We start from the raw sequence: 23,087 nt of genomic DNA, 5'->3' as shown, positions 1-23,087 counted from the left end.
CATCCCTGCCTGCATCCAGTGATCATCGCTGTGTGTGTCTTAGATGTAGCCGATCGCTATTTATCAATTATTTGTCTGTGAGCCAGATGCAGCCATCAAAAGAGCCACATCTGGCTCCTGAGCCATAAGTTACCTACCCCTGCATTAGAGGTTCATTTGGACCCACCCAAATACAGGCAGTCCCTGGGTTACATACAAGATAGGGTCTGTAGGTTTGTTCTTAAGTTGAGTTTGTATGTAAGTCGAAACTGTATATTTTATCATTGTAATCCCAGCCAGAGCTTTTTTGGTCTCTGTGACAATTGGATTTTAAAAATGTTGGGTTGTCATAAGAATCAATATTAACACTAAAGCTTCATTACAGACACATTTGATAAATGTTATAGCTGTCTATTGTAGCCTAGGACTAAAGGACAATAAATTACCAATATCCAGAGGTGTGTTTGTAACTAGGGGTCGTATGTAAGTCGAGTGTTCTTAAGTTGGGGACCGCCTGTAATCAGTTTCTGCCTTGTCAGAGATTTAAAAACAATTGACCCCGGGGCTGGCTCTCTGATTGGTGGGGTCTCAGTGATGGGATCACAAGAACGTGCATCCGTTGTATCCCTGTTGTACACTAGATAAATCGAACAGGCACCCTACTTCTCTATTCATCTTGTCATCGGTCAAAAAAATGTATACAATAGGAATGCGTTTTTCACACGTGAAAAGTGTCTTAAAAAACACATTCTATACATTTTTACAACAACCCAGTCCAGGCTCAAAACGTCTCCGTAATATTTTTAAACTTATTGAAAGGTGGATCTATGTGCCCATTGACTATCTGTTTTTTTATAGTTAAATCTATGATCGCCATTGACATGGTTTTATGAGCTAGTCTATAGCTAAAAGTCTATATTGTATTTACTATACCCGACCCAAGGTTGTTTGTGAATCAGGATATTTCTCTAGCTGCCCCGTAAAAATAAAGCTGCTGATGTAGTTGCGACAATTTCGCACCCGGTCTCGTGATCAGTGGGGGTCCCATCACTGAGACCTTTACTATACAGCAAGTGAGCCCCTATCCTGGTCACTAGACAACCCCTTTAAGCCTACATTCTCATCACTTTGTGTGACCCTCTCCTGCTCCACAATTCAGAGAGCAAAGATTTTAAACTCATTTAGAAACTGAGCGCACCAGATACAATTTTGACTTAATAGAGATTTAAATGCAAACCAAAATTCGGTGGATAGCCGGAGGCATTGCTACTCCCAAATTATTATTTAAGACAAAGGGAGCACATATTAGGGATTAGCCCCATTAAGTGGGACTAATCTGTGTAATGATTATATAATGAGGGGTTACAGAATTCCTTACATTTACTTCTAGAAGACATTAAAAGTGCACCAAAATAAAGCAACATGTAGGTGATTTAACACCTTACTCCAAATATCTACTGGGAGCAGGCATGACATAAAAAACATGGCAGCAGATCTATTATGTAAGCTCTGGACAGCTCTATACAGCTGAATATAGTGGTTTATTATTTTTGGATTATGCTTGAACCATACATTAATTTAAAGAATTTCCTCTTATTTTAAGAATTTTTTAGGAATTCTTATGCTAGAAAATGTATATCTATGTATTTTTTTCGTGAACTACATAACTTTGAGGTTCAAGGTTACTTGTACGTCATCAGACATTCCATGAATTATTCGACCCATAAATCTAAGCTTCAGCCCACTTAGGATTTAATGAAGTGTGCTGACGAACACATTAATTAAAGTATTGCCTTATTGTCCTTAAATGGCCAGAGAGTGGCAGACGTACTTGAAGTCATAGAATCTGGAGAGCGTTCCCCGGCCGGTCCTATCGGACATAGCTGAAATTCTATAAGCGTCATTAAGAAAGCAGTTTGACTTCTAGATTGTTATCAATGGAACGTTACATTTTTTAATAAGTTGACAGTTGTTGGGATATATCTTTCTAAACAAAAACCATTCCCATAAAACAACCGCTTTGTCTACTATATTTAACCCCTTAACACTGCTGCCCTTTTTCGATATTCGGTTTCCTTTTTTTGCTCTCCACTTTCAATAATCCATAACTTTTTTTAATTTTTCCATGTACAGAGCTGTGTAAGAGCTTGTTTTCTACTCAACAAATTGTCTTTCCTAGTGAGAGTATTTAATATTCCATGCCATGCACTGAAAATCTGGAAAAATTGAAATAGGCGAAAAAAAAAACATCTGCATAATTTTCTTGGTGGCTCAGTTTTTAGAGTTTAAATTGTGAGCCCCAAATGACAACTCAGATTTATTATTTGGTTCAGAACTATCACAGCAATACCAAATTTATATAGTTTTTTGTGCTTTAATAGATTTTAAAAGATTAAAACCTTTTATAAAAAAAAAATTTTGGCCAATTCTTTCATACTTGCGGGATGAGATGATGTTTTATTGCTACCGTTTTGGGGACTGTAGAACCTTTTGATCACATTTTATTCAAAATGTTATATGATGCAAAATGGCGAAAAAAATGACGATTCTGACATTTGGTTGCTCTTTTCCATATGGAGTTCACCACTGTGAATAACCGTTTTTATATTACATGTTTATTAAATTTTATATAACATGTGTTATGATTTAACTTTTTTATTTATTTTTTATATCAGTTCTATGAAATGGGGTGATTTGAACTTTTACGTTTTGTTATATTATAATAATTATTATATAATTATTTCAATTATATTTAATTTTTTTTTTAGTTATTTTTAGACCATCTAGGGCAGGGGTCCCCAAACTTTTTACATAGGGGGCCGCTCACTGTCCCCCTCAGACCGTTGGAGGGCCGGACTAAAGTCTAAAAATAAATAGCGGTACATGTGACCGCATCCATAATACACTGGCACCCCCCCCCCCTCAATTAATTATTTAATATACCGGTACTGCACCCCCTTGTGAACTATTTTATATATTGGCCCAATTAATTAATTAATATACTGGGACCTCTCTCCAATAATTATTGAATATGCCTCCCCCCCATTAATTACTAAACTGCCCCTCATAATTAATTATTTCCTATGCTGTCCCTCATAATTAATTATTTCCTATGCTGCCCCTCATAATTAATTATTTCCTATACTGCCCCTCATAATTAATTATTTCCTATGCTGCCCCTCATAATTAATTATTTCCTATGCTGCCCCTCATAATTATTTCCTATACTGCCCCTCATAATTAATTATTTCCTATACTCCCCCTCATAATTAATTATTTCCTATACTCCCCCTCATAATTAATTATTTCCTATACTCCCCCTCATAATTAATTATTTCCTATACTCCCCCTCATAATTAATTATTTCCTATACTGCCCCTCATAATTAATTATTTCCTATTCTGCCCCTCATAATTAATTATTTCCTATTCTACCCCTCATAATTAATTATTTCCTATGCTGCCCCTCATAATTAATTATTTCCTATTCTACCCCTCATAAGTAATTATTTCCTATTCTACCCCTCATAATTATTTCCTATTCTACCCCTCATAATTATTTCCTATACTGCCCCTCATAACTAACTATACTAGCCCCCAGTCGCCACAATCTTTTTACTGCCCTTTAATAAAAAAAAATAAAACCCTGTACTCACCTAAGTCTTCTATCTTCTTGCCGCGTCCGGGCAGGAAGGGGTGCGCGGCCGCGTGATGACGTCATCGCGCGGCTGCGCAGCCTAGTTCATGGAGCGATGTGCGCCAGGGTTGTATTCCGGCCACATCGCTCCAATAATAGTGCTCGAGCGGCCGTTTCCGGCAGTGACGGGCAGGAGCTTCCTGTCCGGACGGACGGAGGCTCCTGCCCGACTGTTGCAGGCCGCGAGGGCCCGGCGCTGGCGCGCAAAGTGTCGGGGGCCGGATCGAAACGGTCCTTGAAGGGTACTTGAACCCTTAAGTGTCTGATCACTGCCATCATATACTGCAATACTAACTGTATGATTTTGGAGTGCATCTGTTACTCACAGACCATTACAGATACTATTTAACCCCAGCCATACACCCTTATGTATAATAGTACATCATATGATTTTATGGGGTTGAAGGGGCTCTCTCACCAGATTTTTCCCTCCTAGTCCTCTCAGGTAGGGTATAAAGTCATGTGAGAATGAGATGAGTCAAGCTTTGATGCTGCAGGGGAAACGTCACTTCAGATACTAATATCCGCATTTCTATAGCACCTGTAAAGATATTTTTGTGTCATATTAAAGATAAGAATTTTATCTTCCAGGCCTTGAGCTACAGAATACAGGCAATTAAAGAAATATTGCCTTTAATATTTATCTTCTGCATTTCCAACTATTTCTGGAATTCTAGGAAGGACATGTCATATGCAGGAACAGCTAGTTTAATGGGGTAAAACCTGGTTACAATGTACCTTTAAGCAAAACATGTATGGCCCAAGGCCATGACAAAAATAAGACTATTGATCCTCTTTAAAATCAGGCAAAACTGATTTATTAGCTGTAACATTAAGCGGCTAGAGATTCCTATCTTTATGGGACTGTGCCGTAGCTGTACCTCCACCAACAAACTCATGGTTTGGGAACCAATGTTCTTCATTACTTATACAGGCAGTCCCCGGGTTAAGTTGAATTTGTATGTAAGTCGGAACTGTATATTTTATCATTGTAAACCCAGCCAGAACTTTTTTGGTCTCTGTGACAATTGGATTTTAAAAATGTTAGGTTGTCATAAGAACCAGGATTAACAATAAAGCTTCATTACAGACACCGGTGATAACTGTTTATTGTAGCCTAGGACTAAAGAACAATAAATTACCAATATCCAGAGGTCCGTTTGTAACTAGGGGTCGTATGTAAGTCGAGTGTTCTTAAGTAGGGGACCGCCTGTACTTGATATAGAGTTTGACTGCAAAGTAGAGACACAGCAATTAAATTATCCAAAAGTCCCAAATTTCACATAGTGCATCACCCTGCATTGTCTATCCTACACAACTTACACGTTGGTTATATGACAGTCAGTGACCTGACAGAAGTGCCAGTTGTCTGCACCCCTACAAACCTTTTATGTATTTTACAGCTTATAATTGTGTCATTGTAAAAGAAAAAGAGGATTTAAAGACTCAGCCATATCAAGCTCCATCTACAAAGCGCTGTCTCATTATCCTCCAGAACTCGGCATCCCAGAATGATCCCTGACAGTACAAGGTGTAATTAGTCAGTGCTGGTAGATTATCATCCTATGTGTACAGGTCCCTGACATCCCTGGCAGGCAGCACCTGACACTTTGAAGTGGCCCGGCTAGTGGGAGATTAGAGAAGACTGCAGGGTGGGAGTTTATGAGACAGTCACACACCTACATCAGTACAATAGGCTTCATGTACTGATTGTCTTTATACAGTGACTGCAAGTAATCCAAATCAAATGGGGTTACCTAATGTCCTGAATGGAGAAGTCAAGAATGCTAAAAGAAAGCCGTATTCCATTATCTTGGTTAACACTTTATAATGTTATTACCTGGGGCACAGGTTATATTCAGAGGGTGCAGTGTGGTGTGAGTACGCCACATAAAACCTGCATTGGCGGCAAAACACATGCGGCACTATTTATGTCTGATAAAATGAACTAAATGTAAAAACTTCTGCTGCACCAAATTTACACAGGTCTAAGAGGGTGATGTCACACATGGCATTTTGAACCCGTTTTTGGTCTGTTTTTAAACAGTGCGTTAAAAAACGCATGTGTTTTTGGAAAACGCATCTGTTTTTGACAGGTTTTACCAATTATCTTAATTAAAACTGGTCAAAAATAGATGCGTTTTTGGACCGACTGCTTAATAACAGACAAAAACGAGTCCAAACGGCATGTGTGGCATCACCCTTAGGCTGCCTGCAGAGGAGCGTTGCTTTTGTCTACCTGCTATCTGTTTATTTTCACTACTAACTCACAGACAATGGGGAACATTTACTAAGGGTCGCGCTGTGCACTTTTGTCGGACTCTGCACCTTTCTCGGGGCTTACACGGCTTGCACGGATATTTAAGAAGTGTCTGCACTGGGATTGTGCGAGGGACTTCCATGCGACATAAATGCGAGCACCGTATTTAACTTTTAAATTGTGTTGCACGCACTATGTTTAAGATGCATCACAGAAAAGATGATGAACTCTGTCGGTTCTGAGCGGGGAAGTGCCCCATTCATGATTTCTGGCACACAATCTAAGTGAATAGCCGCAGGCTGCATTTTAGATGGACAATGCACTTTGAGTGAACTCCAGTGATCGGGTAAGTAAATATGCCCCTATTAATTTCAACAGGCACACAACTGTGGCCCAATGTGTGAGCCAACTAGCGAACCATAGAACTCAAAGCAGATCCACGGTTGCAGGTTGTACAACAGCTCCTGTCATTAAGCAGGATGACACACTGGCCACAACCCAATGAACCACAGGTACATTGTTTATGGCCTGTCAATAAAGATAATTTTAACCCCCTTAATTTACAATTTTTCTCAGCTTTATTGCTGTTTAAGCTCCTATAACCCGGTGATGATCAGTGTAAGATTCCAGAGTGTAGTCAGGGACTCTCTAAGCAGACACATCATGATCCCTCTGTGCCATGAGATGCTGTGTGCTGACAATGTGCTAAGGTTATCAAGTTCCAGGTTTATCTACACTTTTATTTAGCTTCTGCACATTCTACTAGTATCTGACACACAGAAAAAGAGAGATGAGACAGATCAGAGATGAGAGATGATGAGATCCATGAGATGCATATTACACACTATGACACTCTGCTAACTCACCTATAACACACACAGTCAGCTCTGCCACCGTCCCTTGCTAAAAATATTGAATCTTCCCTGTAGCTTATAGAATAAGTCTGTGCACACTGCTTGCCAAAAGGTAGTGTCTGTGTGTGAACTCATCTTACAATGGAGGGGTAGAGCTCACACTGCATCCAGCAGACAGGAGAAGCTACCGTATATACTCGTGTATAAGCTGAGTTTTTCAGCACAAAAAAGGGGTTGAAAAACGTCCCCTCGGCTTATACACGAATCAATACACACATATATAAAAAAAATATTTTAAAAATAATAAACTTATATCCTCCGGTAGCCCCGATATGCAGCGCTGCTTCCCCGATGTCCGCGCTTCTGTGCCCATCTTCTTTCTTCTCTAACTTCGTTCTGGGCGCCGTCATACTATGCACCTGCCGCCTGGGGGAGAACAATGGGGCTTATACTCAAGTATATACGGTATTCATGAGAAGAATTTGTATTGTTTGGGTATAGAAGATAGAAGATTTACGGTCGGAACCCGGTGCAACCAAAATTGTGTACACACCAGGACTGATAGAGACAGGTTGGAATTATATCTGTGAAATGCTGTATTTTTGTTAATAACAGTGAATTAGAGAATGTGTTAATTTGCTTTCCTGAGTATATTTAAGAATCTTGTCTTTGTGGGAAAACTCTAAATGCAATCCGTATACATATTAGCTCTTGCCATGCAGCCAAGAACCTCCTACAGAAAAATACATCCACATTTACTTACCATTACTACAACTGGTGTTCTCCAAATGAACGCTGCTCCATTCATTTCTATGGAAGGGCAGTACATTGCACACCAGCACGAGGACCCCAACCATCAGACACTCCTGTCTACAGTGTATGGTCAGATTTACAGTTTACATTCCAATTTACGGATAGGAAAACCTTTTCATTGCCTTCCGCTTCCACCAGGATTCAGTCACATATTTTTTTGAAAAACTCCTTAAGATTATGTTTAGTAAAAATAGGCATATAAATTAGTTTCCTAACTATTTTAGAGAACTTTGCGGTTACTCAGGTGCATAATCTGCTAATCCTGTGGTTTTATCACACCTGTCGAGGGTATTATTTAAGCAGGTAGTGTATTTCACATGTGTACTTATGTGTCTTCTGGGAATTTAGAAATACAGGACTTTACTTGTATTTCTATATTCTTCATGAAATGGCAGTGTTCATGTTCCTGTGGATATGGAGTGATATGCGTGTGACTAGGAGAAGACGTCAGCAGACACAATGAAGCCACTCCAGGCTGACCCCGCCGACTGTTCCTGTACTTCCCAAGCTTCTCCTACAGCTTGCCAGGAATTTGGACTTTGTGGAATTTAAATGACCTTCATAAAGAGGCTAGGGGGGGGGGGGGGGTCAACACTGCTTCTTTAATCTATACGCTTTAGTTAAAAAGTAAACTGTATAAATACATATAAACATTAATCTCCCATCAGCCCATAATAATAATAAAGCGGCGATGTACTTATCTATCTCGTTTTTCCTTTCAAATTACAGATTTGCCTCATATGCCTTCACACAATAGGCTTATTGATTTAGACATTTGTTTTTTGGGGAACATTAATTATTACAATTCCTCTCTTGGCATAAGATACACCAGAATTACTTAGATTTTTTGGTTATTTAACAATTTTGACAAAGCTCGAAAGGTCCCCTGCAATGAAATTGAAACTTACATCAGTAGTTCTGAAAGGATTAAAGGGGTATTCTAATCTGGGCATTGAATTCACCTGTCATTTATATACATTTCTTCAAGTGGATGTTATTAAAGAAAAAGTATCTGTGTTACTATAATTTCCCATAAATGTAGTCATTATGTTCCTCAGAAACGAGATTGTTGTTCTTGGATACAACCTCCTCTGCTGGAGGCATTGCACAATAAATAGTTTGAGCATATGAAAACATACGGGAATTACTGCATGACCTACAGTTGTCCTGTGGCAATTAATGCTGAATCCAGTTGGTCGGGAAGGGCTCAATAGTACATGTCTAACTACTGCTTCCAGGGTGCAGGGGTGGTCGAATCCAAGGACAGCTATCTCATTTCTAAGGGACAACATGGCCACATTTATGGAAAATTGGGGCACATGTACTTACCCGTCTGCTCGAGTTCCCTGAAAGTGCATTGTCCGACGACAATGCGCCCGATATCCAGCACATGACGCTTCACCACTCAGGTCCTCCAAAGCTCACCTTCTTCTTCTTGGTGCATGTAATTGCATTGTATTGTGACACAATTTGAAAGTGAAATCCACGTATCACATGAAAACCAGCTCAGCTGCACCTAAAATCGATTGCTGCGACACAATCCCAGCACAGACCCCTGTCAAATACCTGTCACAGCCGTGCAAATCCCGAAAGCAGCACACATTCCAATGAAAGTGCACACAGTCCGACCCCTTAGTAAATAAGTCCCATTATCTTCACACAGGAATTTTTTCTTTAATAACATACAATTGAAGAAATGTATATGGCAGATGAATTAAGGTAAATGTAAATGCCCAGGTGAGAACACTCCTTTAAGCCTCCTCTTGCATCTTTTTTCAACTTAGATTTTAACTCCCTGAATAGCAACTGAATTGGAAAAACCCAAAGAACTGGAGTTGGAAATCCTAAAGAATATTCTGTAGACAGGAACCAAGGGGGGAATTTATCATAAGTTGTATGCCAGTTTCCTGGCAGGTAAGCCATGAAAAAGTCGCAATTTCCCCTTACTCCACCTTCACGCCAAGTGGGCAGGAAATGGGCCAGGCTGTGGATGTCCTGGGCTGGAACATTTGCTATAGCTTACGTCAGAATCCTGGCATAGGCTATAGGAGAATTCATCCGCGCACTGGAGCCTCTTAGTATATCAGGTCCATCGAGTGCCAGTGGGGGTTGTCATGACTTCCCCCCAAGTAGTTACTTTTTTAAGGCTAAAGAGTTCCTCTGGGAAGATATCTTTAACAAGAACAATTTGTGGTCATTACAGATGTTTCAAAAAGAATTGAAGTTAATTTTACTCTTTTTAAAAGCTCTTTACAGGTCCCAGCTCTCCACCTCTCATCAAATGAGAAATTCTTTTCAGTGTAAGATCTCCAGGGCAGAATAAAGCTAGCCGGTGTAGAAATAGTAGAAAATAGGTATATGCATGGAGTTTGTGAAGGAGATTAAGCAGAGTAAGTTGTTAACCTCTCCAGAACACACTATTCACTGAATATTCCCATAATGGGTCAGCACTGTTGTCTTTTGGTGGTCGGATCATGGGTTTAAATTTGACCAAAGGTAACGTCAGTATAGAGTGTATGTTCTATCTGTGTTTACTTTCATTTCTTCAGGCTCTTTGGGTTCTTCCCATATGGCAAAGACATACTAATAGGACGTTTAGTTTGTATCTTAGAAGGGACAGTAAAAGATGTCACCTCCGTGGGACATGCTGTCTGTATATAACCAAAGAGAAATAACCTGTGGACTTCATAGTGAACTTGCATGTAAGGCATTGTCTTTTACATTTTTTAGAGAAAGCTTAGACGTATGCTCTATACACAGGCTAAAATACAAATACTCTTCAGGTAGAATATCCATTACCATGTGTAGACCCAAGGATCACAATATCAGGAGCTCACTCATGCAGAGGAAATCTTTTGGTGTAGCTACCTTGTTTTTATGAACTACTTACATTTTAGAGCAGGGGCGTAACTACAGTGGTAGCAGCCATAGCAACCGCTATGGGGCCCACTTTGTCAGGGGGCCCGCCATCCGACCTGACACACTAAAGAGTGGAGGATGTGCATCATTATATCCATATTATGCTGCACATTGTACATCATAATATGTATATAACATATATGTGATGTATATATGCTGCATCTGTGTATACGGTGTATGGTGTCTGCATATACTGTATGTGTGTATATATGCTGTGTGTTTGTAAATGTCACTGTATGTGTGTATATGTTCTATATGAGTGTGCATAAGTGTATAAATGTGTGATTGTAACTTGCATGTGTGAGTATACAAATATGTGGGAAGGGGGGCCCCATGCCGAAGCCAGCTATGGGGCCCTGCCACTCCTAGTTATGCCACTGTTTTAGAGACAAGATTATCTCTTTTTTTTTTCAGATCTGTACCTGATGCATTGGCCTGATGCTCATCTTCCTGGCAAGAGCTCCCGGGAGGCGAGAGCAGAGACATGGAAGGCTCTGGAAGATTTGTATTACAGAGGTAACTTATTTTATCTATTCAACAAATAAATGCAATCCCTAAGATAGTTTTTCACAGCAAACGTAATAGAACAGCAGGAATTAAAAAATTAAGGGAAAAACTTAAACCACCTTTCAGTCTCTCCAATGGACCTCTCCATTTTGCTGCAACATACATTCTTATGACTGCTGTAGCCAGTGTTTGTCGTAAGTGGTGATCCAGAGACTGCAGAGGCCAGTAACTTACTATAACAATCAATTGTACATATTTGATGTAGTTGGAAAATTGGCAGAAACCACCAGATTATCAGTGCTGAAACAAATGAAGGTTTAAAGGGAACCTGTCAGCATATATTGACCCAATAAACTTCTAACTGTAAATTATTCAACAGATTTACAACCCCCAAATATGTTTTTTCTCTAACAAATTAACTTTGAAGTGAAATTTAAATTAGTTTGTATCAAAGGGAACCTGTCACCAGGGACCTCATTTTCACTAAAGACAGGTTGCAGAAACTCATCACACCAGCATTGCAAATATGCCTTTCTCCTTCTCTAAGCATTTGTGTGTTATAACTTACCCGGCTTCCTGACAAAATCCTCTGTTTAGTCACAGGGGTTGGCTTTGGTTTGTATGCATTTCAAAAAACAACACATGCCTTGTGTGCTGCAGGTTCCTCATCTCCCAGCCCCCAACCTTTGTGCTCCTTTACAGGAACAGAGCTCACAGCTGATGAGCTGACATCAGTGGGGGAGGGTGGAGCTGTACAGGAGCACAATGGTGGGGGCTGAGAGTTGAGGAGTGAGCAGCACACACAAGTCATGTGTTGTTTTTTGAAATGCAGGCAAATCAAAACCAACTCCTGGGACTAAATGGAGGATTTTGTCAGGAAGCCAGGTAAGTTAAAACACACACATGTTAAAAAACATTTCACATTAGAGAGGGCAAAAAGGCATATTTGCAATGCATGTGTAATGGGCTTCTGCAACCTGTCTTAAATGAAAATGAGGTCCCTCTTGACAGGTTCTCTTTAAGTCATGGAGGAGGAGAGTTAAGCACTGAAGTCAAGCTCTCCCTGCCTCAGAATGCTACCATTGATATGATTAGCATAATGCAGCAGACTTCTAAAGAGCTGGTTAGTAGAGACGAATAGATCTGAACATTAGGTCCGGCGTCCTCTGTTTGTCAGCTCTGCCTAACCGGGTCATGTTACTTGATGAGTTTCAGAGCAGCCAATTGGGCAGCTTTACGTCCTAAGTTGTGATTGCCCAGGTGTGTCCACCAGGCAACATGTCTGGGTTAGGCAGGTCCGCTCATCTCTGCTGCTTAGAAATGTCCCTGGAATCAGGGCCATCAGTTACAGTTAAAGGGTTGAGGTAAACTCTCCTTGACTTCATAGAGCCAATTAATATCTCACTTGTTGATTTTCTGGATGATGACAGAGCACAGGGCTGTGAATGAAGCATGAGTGCTTTTATTTGACAAGTAGTGGACCATTAAATTGGAAAAGCGTGGTTTTTTTCTGCAGCAGAATGTCTGTTATAACCCTGTACTGAAAACACATGTATAGTACCAATTACAGAGAAATCTTTGCAGTGACTGAGGTGTCAGAGAATTGCGGCTTATCACCGCTTAGTGTGTGTATATAGAGAACCCCACCCCTTTTAATACAATAAGAGCTATGTGTTTTGCACACTTAGGTGATCTGTACACATTAAGGATTGTCCTGCGGAAATTCCATGTGGAAAAAAATGCATTGTCTACATGACTTTTTCCAAAAGCGCTGCTTCGCCCCCGGACCACCCTCCTACTCCATAGGCCGGCGGTGACTGCCGAGCTTCATGCGCCAGTCACCGCCCCTATTCCCGTCCCCTCATGAATACTCCCGAGCGCTTACAGCGTGGTCCAGCGTTTTGTATTGTACAGGGCAGCAGTGTTTGTTAGCGTTATTGGAGTGTAACACTCCGTGGTGTCTGTTCTAGCACTAGGAGCTGCTTACTTTAGTTTTTAGAGGTGACCGGTCCTCTTTAAAGGCTGTTACCATAATCAAGGCTAAACTACAGAGAGAAAAAGCACCCAAAAGCCCAAATAGGCATTTCTTCTGACCTTTTGTATATCTCGTGCAGATATCAGCCATTTACTCTTAACGTCCTCAAATGCTGTGGATGTTTTGATGGTTTTGTTTGGGTATTACCACGATTTCTATGAAATCTTCTGTGAAACTATAGCCTCAATGTGAAGTTGCAGATTATTGGTATAAGTCATTGTTCACATCTGTAAAATGACATAATTACTGCTGGTGAGAACAGATACACAGGACTAGAATTGTAAAGAACCTCAGTTTTTTTAGTAAGGAGTATTTTGTTATCTTTACAGCTATAACATGTGAAAAGAAAAGAATCCAGCGCTAACGGACCAGAGGCTGCTCCATAGAGATAAGACGGCTAATACAAATAATACCGTTTGACCAAGGCAGCCTCCTGCAATTGTGGTCAGTTTATCATTGGCTTCAGGGACACAGAATAATGTAGGCGATAGACATCCTTCACAACTGGACATGAAGAAATGATTAAGTGTCTGTTTTTCATGTTTGGCGATTAAGAAAGGCAGACGGCTGCACATACACAGTACAGGAACAGGTGAACTAAAGGAGGAAATTTTGACACCTGTTAAACTTAAGGAACTGTGTAACTAAGGATGAAGAAGTGAGAAACCGATATGTGTAAAATACGGTATAATTACGGTATATGATAAAATTATGTTTATTTTTAGTACATAATAGGTTCTTAAAGGGAACCTGTCATCAGAAATTGGCTTTATAAACCACTAGCAGTATATTGTCAAGCAGCTGAGCAGCTTCTAGATGATGCGTCTTTCATGGCCTAGTGTGCTGACATCATCCAGAAAATCAACTTTGAAATGAGATGTATATTAGTTTTATGAAGTCAAGGAAGCGGAGAGCTTAACACTGAAGTTAAGCTTCCCCTGCCTTAGAACACCACCTTCACTGTAATTGATGGTCCTGAGTCCTGGGACATCATTGATCTGGTTTTCTGAAGTTTGGCGCATGATGTAAATCACATGGGAGGAGGTGCTCCGAGGAAGGCAGAGTTTAACTTTAGTGTTAAACTCTCCGCCTTCTTGACTTTATGCATCTCACTTCAAAGGTGATTTTCTGGATGATGCCACCAAGCTGGGCCATGAAAGAAACATGATATAGAACCTGCTCAGCTGCTTGACAACATACAGGTCGTATTTTATTAGGCCAATTTCTAAAGACCACCTCCCCTCAAAGATGCAACCACATGTTCAGTTTTTCAGATAAAGTTTTTGATGGCCAAACCAGGAATGGAGTAAAAGTAGGAGTAGAAGAAGCACCTTTCAATTATTTGTCTCAACCTTTTATCATTCACACCTGAAAGACACCCAAACACTGCATCTGAAAAACTGAACGTGTGGACGCACCGCAAGGAAACTTACCATGGGAAAACTTAAGTAGTTCTCATTGCCTATTGCTGCAGCAGAAGCTGCATCTCGTTTTTGGCTTGAACTTGGATGCAGCTACTGCCTAAATAAATTTTAATACAGGCGGTCCCCTACTTAAGGACACCCGACTTACAGACAACCCATAGTTACAGACGGACCCCTCTGCCCACTGTGACCTCTGGTGAAGCTCTCTGGATGCTTTAAAATAGTCCCAGATTGCAATAATCAGCTTAAAATTGTCTATAATGAAGCTTTATTGATAATTCTTGGTCCTATTACAGCAAAAAAATTTGAAACTCCAATTGTCACTGGGGCAAAAAAAAAAAAATTGTCGGGAACTACAATGATAAAATATACAGTTTCGACTTCAACTTAAGGACAAACCTACAGTCCCTATCTTGTATGTAACCCGGGGACTGCTTGTACCTTAATTTGCTAATTTCATTCAGAGGCAACTGGTGTGTGTTGAGTATCCTGAGACAGCTCCTGGTCAAAGGCTACTCCATGATCCCAGTAGCTGGGTCTCGACGCTCTTCTCTTCAAACTAATGGCGCGTCTCCAACACTAACTATGCGCAAGCACAGTAGCCCCTTTACCTGTGCCAGAGACACGTCTCTACCCTGTAGCTCAGGGTCTTCGGCCAGCGGCACACCAGAATCAGAGGAAGCAATGCGCATAAGCTTCTCTGCTTCCTTTGGCAACTTGCTGGCATTACGGAGCTCAGGGTAGAGAGGTGCGTTTCCGGCACAGGAAAAGGAGCTACTTTGCTTGCACATAGGTCTGTTAATGCCGGAAATGCACAATTAGTTTGAAAAGAAGAGCGGAGAGCAGAGGGAAGGCGAGGGGAGGGGATAACTGCAGTCCTGGTGCCCCTGGTTTATCCATGCTTGAATTTGATTATAGATTTTCTTTAAACGAGACCATGCATGGTCTGTAATTGATGGACTTTAAAGGAAACCTACCACTTGAAGTGGCAGGTTTCAGATGGAAATACCGGGCACCAGCTCAGGGTGAGCTGGTGCCGGAGCTTATTTTTGTTAGTGTTTTAAACCGCGGTATCGCGGTTTAAAACACTTTTTAAACTTTATAGCCGGCACAAGGAGGTACGCGCTCGGCGCTTACCATGCGCGCGGCTCTCCTTCACTTCCTATGTAGCCGCGCGCACGGTCGCGCGCATGGTAAGCGCCGAGCGCGTACCTCCCTGCGCCTGCTATAAAGTTTAAAAAGTGTTTTAAACCGCGATACCGCGGTTTAAACCACTAACAAAAATAAGCTCCGGCACCAGCTCACCCTGAGCTGGTGCTCGGTATTTCCATCAGAAACCTGCCACTTTAAGTGGTAGGTTTCCTTTAAGAGGCACACATCCAGCTGTAGTGGAGCAGGGTATTCATATGTACCAGATATGAATTTTTACAAGACTTTTTCAAAATCATGTGTTGCAAATTTTCCCTATTGAGAGATAGAATATATAACAAACCCAAATTTTGGCAGCTTCTGCTGCTGATTATCCGACATTCTGAAGCCAAGCCTGTAATCCAACTAGCACTATGCTTTACCTACCCCTCTTGGCCCTTCAATGGCTTCAGCTTCATCTCATGTGATGACTTTGAACATTTGACCTTGGAATAAGTCACATGACGCATGACTTTATTGCAGGATAAACAAGTACAGGCAGTCCTCTACTTAAGGACACCTGACTTGCTGACGGCCCCTAGTTACAGACGGACCTCTCTGCCAGATGTGACTTCTAATTAAGCTCTCTGGATCCTTTAATTTAGTCATAGGCTGCAATGATCAGCTCTATGGTGTCTGTAATGAAGCTTTATTGATAATTCTTATTCCCATTACCGAAAAAAATTTAGAACATCCAATTGTCACTGGGAGAAAAAGTGTTTTTTTTCTGGAGCTATAATTATAAAATATACAGTCCCGACTTACATACAAATTCAACTTAAGAACAAACCTAAAGAACCTATCTTGTACGTAACTTGGCGACCGCCTCTATACAGAAACTACAGGGGACGGGATATCTGTTTTCTACAGGATAATTCCATATGCAGAATTTCCCATACATTTTTGTAGATTTGATACTAGAAATTCTTGTGGAATAGCTGTAGAAATTACCTGGATTTATGGTTGCCAGAAACCTTAAAAAGTTCTATCACATGAAGGTTTAGCATTGAACTGTACAGTAAACACTTCGTTCTGCAATGATCAGCTCAGGGCGATGGTACCATCTTAACGATACCCTAAGTTAAAGGGGGCATTGGTCATTTTATTAATATGATCTTGCATTGCTTGTAGTCTACAACCTGCACTCTACTTCTAGGTTACCACTCTGAGCTAAGTTTTCAGCAAAATGTCCCATTCACCTTAGAATAGATATTTTGCCTTCAGAATTAATGCTAAAATAGTACTGGTTATCTGTGAAGAATATTGTTTTGACCCATTATTAATTTCGACAGAAGTAACCTCAGGCACATGGCACTATTTAAACAGTGAAAGCAGAAGCCTGTGAGTAAAGACACAAATCCGCTGAGTTGAACAAAAGTTTAGTATTTTAGGAAGTAAGTGGTTTGTATTATAAAAGAATCAATTATGTATTCTACACACAGCCACATTTTACTAGTCAAAATCATGAAACCATGAAACCAGCTAGAGTAGTCCATCAGGCGCCAATGGTATGTGTCCTATGACAGATTGGCGCTGGATTGTGGTTACTCTTATGAATAGTAATCATAACTGAGATGTGAACAGAGTTGTTACATAGCATACAATCAGAACAGCCATCTTTGTTTTTCTGAAGACATTAGGGCTCATTTAATAAGGGGCCGAATTGCCGGGTTTCCCGAATATTACCGTTTTGCGCCATTTTTCCCTGAATTGCCCTGGGTTTTTGGCGCACGCAATCAGATTGTGTTGCCTTGGCGCCGGCTTGCATGCAACAGAAATCAGGGACGTGGCCGTCGGAAAACCCGACGGATTCGGAAAAAACGCAGTATTTAAAAAAGAATTTGTGTCGCTTGACACACACTTACATGCACAGAAGAGAAGAAGGTGAACTCCGGCGAACCTCAGCGCAACAGCAACACCTGATGGACATCGGGCGCACAGACCATAGTAGATCCCAGCAGAACCCGAATCCTCTTTGGAGAACGCGCCGCTGGATCGTGACTGGACCGGTTAAGTAAATGAGCCCCATTCTGTCAGGAGTATGCAGTTGGCAACTGTATATGACAGATATAGGAACCTTTGTTAGTCACTTGTCTTCCATGACAACCCATTGGCACCAGCAACAGAAGCAGTGGTTAAATGGCAGGGATCAAAGCTTTCTCTAACCCCTGCCATTAAACTTGTCGGTAAGAGCCATTCATTCAACCAGGATACATCTTATAGCCAAAAGAAGTGACCTTTAAAATTCCAATTGAAGGACTGCAAGCTGAGATCTGCCCTGGAGTAGAAGCATGATCAGAACATACCTAGGTGTCTTTGTGGATGTTATGTAAAGAATAAAGAGAAATGACTACTTGTTGATAAAATAAAGACCAAAAAACACAATTCAGCCAAATATACTTTATCTTGTAAACATTAAAGGAAACCTACCATTTGATTTCATGCATTATGAATCAAACATACCTTGAGAATGCTGTAGCTACACTGATGCTGGCACCTATCTTGTTTAATCCCTGAACTGAGTGGTTTTGCTGAAAAACAATTATAACATTCAGGACCTTGGGAAAGCTGGTTGCTTCGGCCTGCTGTTGATAAACACATTTCACAGAGTTTTTTAAACAGTCTAGAAATGACTTATCATCTTGAGCTGGATCACTCATATACAAAAGCTGGGGGATGGTGCAGTGATTGATTACTTCTGTCTCTCCATGATAACACTGATTACATCATTCTCTGGTGCAGTGCATAACTAATGTAAAGAAGGAAAGCACTGAGCCAGGGAAAGGATTGACAGAGCCTCATTATTATCCTGAATGTTCTAATTGTTTTTTCAGCAAAGCCACTCAGCTCAGGGATTAAACAAGATATGTACCTGCATCAGTATAGCTGCAGCATTCTCAAAGTATGTCAAATGGTAGATTTTCTTTAAAAACACATAAAATAAAAGGAGGAGAAAAATCCACATTGAAAAACAGACTGGCACTGGGGATATGTCAAAATCTAGGCATTCTCACATGAATGAATGAGGTGATACACATGTAATGTGTCAAGACTGTAAACATTCCTGGAATCCATATTATATACAGTATATGCAGTAACGCACCATGGGGGGATAAGCAGGGGATAAGGGGGCATAAGTGGGATCAGCAGAGGTAAGTGAAAAATATAGTACCAACCGTACAGTTTACATCACAGTATGGTGAAACAGCAATATCGAACCCTATAATAGTCAACCAGCAAGAAGTTTTTTATGACAGTTTATTATATGTATAGTAAAGGTTGTCCTAGTACTGTTAATATAAAATGCATAATTTAGGGCTCTTTCAAATGGGTATTTTTGATGTCCATATGCTATACATTTTTTATGCGGATGACATCTGGATTCATTGATTCCTATGGGTCTGCTCACATGTCAGTTTTTTTTTAATAAAATGTGCAGACATTGAGATAAAAATTGCAACACACACTTTTGTTTTTCTCACATGCAGACCATGGACCACAATAAAAGTCAATGGATCCGCTAAAAATCATGGATGACATCCATATGCAGTCTGTTTTTATCAGATGTTGCTAGGCAATCAACTGGACAGGGCAAAAAGTAGATTAGAAATCCATCCGTTTTTCTGAAGGTATAAAAAAAAAAACGATGACACACTGATGGGAAAAAAACTGATGCGGATACAATAGGAACACGTCCACGTTTTTTGCGGATGTGCAGCGGACATGCCCTTCTGAATCAGCACTTATTCTGTGTCTTTTATATTTGTATTAATTCAAATTAACTGTATTACGGTAATTATATACTTAAAAAAGAATAATGTAGTGATATAAAGGGAGATGTCTGAGAGCATATATCTATATCCATTGAGCTTGTGTAACAGTGTAACTCTATGGAAGATTTGGTGAAGCTCTTAGTAAACGCCTCCCATTGACAACCAATACCAGATACTAGAAATATAAAACAGGAAACATTAATGACCACTTCCTACCTGCACTGATCCAGTGCTATATCACCGGTGGTCCCCATTGCTCTTTGTTTAATGATGTCTTATGGATGGCTGCTGCAGCGACACATTGGCTGCGCATTTACGTGCTGTACTTCCAGCCATGATGGGTCATTGATGGAACCTAAAAATACTTATTACAACTGTGATAATTTAAAACCTGATGTTTCATAAATACACTGCTTATTTACCAGGAATCTGTCGTTCTATTGGCGTTAGCAACTTTCTCACACATCACCTGGAGCAGCTGAAAGAAGATTGTGATGTGGTTCCTCACCTCAACCAGGTAAAGCTATTGAAAACAAAAATAACATGGATATACAAATAGTAAAAAAGTTTACTTTTTACAGTTTTTGTTTGTTTTGTTCATTTGGTCAGTGAGATAATTTAGGAAAAATTGGTCCTCATTTACTAAGGCTCAGCATCTTTTTTTGGTGCATGTTAGTGTAGACAAATCCACTACTAGTTTACACCAAAAAATAACAGTTGTTTGTTCCTATATAGAGATATAGGGAGTTATGCCCTTATTACCTGTATTGTATTTTTATCTGTTAGAACTAAAACAGATTAAATCAAATGTGGAATAAAAGACATAAAGTCTTTTTATCATGAGGCAGGTGCTCAGGACAGTTCTTTGTCTATTTTTTTCGAACTCCAAACTCAGATTCATAAAAGTGGCTATGGCCCATTAATAAATGTTCTTATAGACTATTATTTTTTTCAAAAAGTCCCAAAAAAGTATCAAAATGCATAAAATGTCCCAGCACATACACCAGCAGGGGACTGGAGAAGATATTATACATTTTATGGGACTTTTTGTAAAAATCCCAAGTAATGAATCTGGTGTTGCACTAGCAGTAGTTCTATGTTTATGCTATATTAATGAAGTCGCAGAAATAGCCCTGTGAGACTTTTTATCAGTGAAAAGTCCCAGAAAAGCTCAATGCAAATTTTTGAAACTTTTTTGCACCAAAAAGACCAGAAAACTAATGATAAATAACCCCCATAGACATCTTTCTCTGGATCTGGTCTAATCTAAAGGAACCAAGTTATAGAGTAGGGAGGTTGACCAGATGGATGTCACTTTGTGCAGTATATTTCCTATCTCAGATTTCCTGTGATGTGATAGGGCAGTCTGGCTGGCAATATAGGAGCACCTCCATGGTTTCTTGGTTACTAAACTTAACTTTAGCAGTTTGATTCTCATAGCTGAATGGACAGTCTACTGCTTCATATACAATAGTGATAAGCACTAGGATACCTGGGCTAATTCACCAACTATAGACTGAGAGCTAGTAGATAAGAAGCTGATAAAGTTTCTAAGCACTTAATCGTTTTAATTACAATTACTAGATAGTCTTATCTGCCTACAGAGTTGAATAATTTAATACAATATTCTCTCTGCCTGTAAAGAGTTAATCTCTAGCCTCCTATTCTTATCTTAACCTGAAAAACACTGCTCACTACAGGAGAAGAAAGGAGCAAAGAAAAGAAAAGCCTTTTTAGGTCTGAAACTGGTATAACTGATGATCTCCCCATTTACGAGTTCTTTCTAGATGTCGAGAAATGTTGAGTAGCAGATAAAATTGGCCAAGAAAAATCTAACCTGTTCTGTATTAATTTAAATATCAATTCTGGTCTTTCTGGAGAGTATCTGGCAGAGCTTTGATCATATTTTATGGGAACCTTGGTACATTGATATGAATTTTTCTTCTTTAATAACTAAACCTTTTAATGTGAACATTACAAACAATTTAATTTACATGGAACAAAGATAACTGAAAGGTTTTAGAAACAAAAATAATACAACCAAAAAAGGTCAAGATTATGGTAAGGGCATCTCATTTTTCATTAGTTACTGATGAGGTGATGACTACTTCAGAGATATTGTTATGAAATTTTGTTGGACTTTTTGTGGCTCATTGCCCTGGAATATGACTTTCTTCCTGTTTAATATTCTTACGGGAGTTTTTGAAGTCTACATTACTAGGTTTCCCCTTCCAGGTCCTCCAGTTTTTCCTGATGACGCCAATTCTCAAACTCCTCCCAACATAGGAGAGTCCCCATTCTCCTTGAGTCCCAGCCAACTAATTGTTTTCACACCATTGTCGATGGTAGAGACAACTTGTACTAAAGATATGAAGCAGGAAATGACCAGCTTTCCGTATTACTGGGAAAGAAATGTTTAATGTTGGCTGCTCCTGATTGTTTTCCGCATGTTATTTTTTCTGTAAATTCCTTTGTAATTGCTCAACAGTGAGATCATTCCACAACAACCATCAAGTTCAACTGCGCTTATGTGCCCCTATAAAATGTATCCATTCAGGATATACTATAGTAAGGTGTTGGATATCTTATTTGTCACAACCATTTCACTGTTGCATTTGCCCCTCAGCAGCTTAAGAACAGAAGGAAAAAAGCATATTTATGAAGTATATTTATGAAGACCCATTAGTGCCCCAATTCTGGAGATGACGTACTTAAATTATGATGGTTTGATTTAATTAAATCTATAGCAACTTTGGAGGAGGCTTGATGATAAATTTGGAGATGGATTGTGGTTTTGCCATAACCATAACTCCTTTAGAGAAAGTGTGTGTGTGTGGTGGGGGGTGTAATGAAAAACCGCATACATGACCCAATCAATATCTCTATGCTATATGTAGCTTGCTGCAGCTTTTAGAGCTAACGCCATGAGTAGGTTCAGTTTAAAAGGACAGCATTCTTCCATCATTTCTATTCCTTGTTAAACCCCTCATACTCCTCATACGCCGTGCACCAATTATGAGGTTGGCCCCAATCCTCAGCTCCGATCTCTTGATATATCTGGCGGGGAGCTGCGGCAGGTAGACAATTCTATGCCAGGTCCTGTCTAGCATAGAATTGTGTTATATCCTGCAAACTTTCAGGACTATGGAGATGTTGTGAAGGGTGAAATAATCACAATTATTGACGGTTCACTATTGCAATTATTTCAGGGCATTATATATATATATATATATATATATATATATATATATATATATATATACACATATATATAGAAGAAGTAAAATCCAAGTCAGCACAATCTTATAGACTCCTAATAAGGAGGGGCGCAGCGCCCCCAAAGGTTCTGGCTTGATCCTCTTGTAGATTAATAAAGTAAAAAGCGGGCAGCACTCCATGGTTCAAATTTCAAAATAAAAGGTGAACTTTATTGAACAAGTGGCGACGTTTCGGTGTGTGACACCTTCATCAAGTTGATGAAGGTGTCACACACCGAAACGTCGCCACTTGTTCAATAAAGTTCACCTTTTATTTTGAAATTTGAACCATGGAGTGCTGCCCGCTTTTTACTAATATATATATATTTCTCCTAGCTGTCATATATCATATGTTGAATTTTATTTGCTAGCACATAATCAG

The 23,087-nt window shown here is 39.8% G+C and overlaps 1 protein-coding gene across 5 annotated transcripts in view; it reads left to right on the top strand.

Annotated features, from left to right (window-relative positions):
• LOC140104889 (glyoxal reductase-like) overlaps positions 1–23,087 on the top strand; it is a 94,037-nt gene that overhangs the window by 27,062 nt on the left and 43,888 nt on the right. For 3 of the 5 annotated variants that reach the window (XM_072128655.1, XM_072128654.1, XM_072128656.1), the window contains exons 4-5: positions 10,936–11,037; positions 19,874–19,965. In XM_072128655.1, coding sequence (XP_071984756.1) covers positions 10,936–11,037; positions 19,874–19,965 — 194 coding nt within the window. The remainder of the gene's footprint in view (positions 1–10,935; positions 11,038–19,873; positions 19,966–23,087) is intronic. The other 2 variants (XM_072128657.1, XM_072128658.1) reach the window with 1 other exon arrangement.

The sequence above is a fragment of the Engystomops pustulosus genome, chromosome 10 (genome assembly GCF_040894005.1).
Source record: "Engystomops pustulosus chromosome 10, aEngPut4.maternal, whole genome shotgun sequence".
NCBI lineage: Eukaryota > Metazoa > Chordata > Amphibia > Anura > Leptodactylidae > Engystomops > Engystomops pustulosus.
The sequence above is the reverse complement of the archived record's forward strand: the minus strand, read 5'-3'. Positions and strand labels throughout refer to the sequence as shown.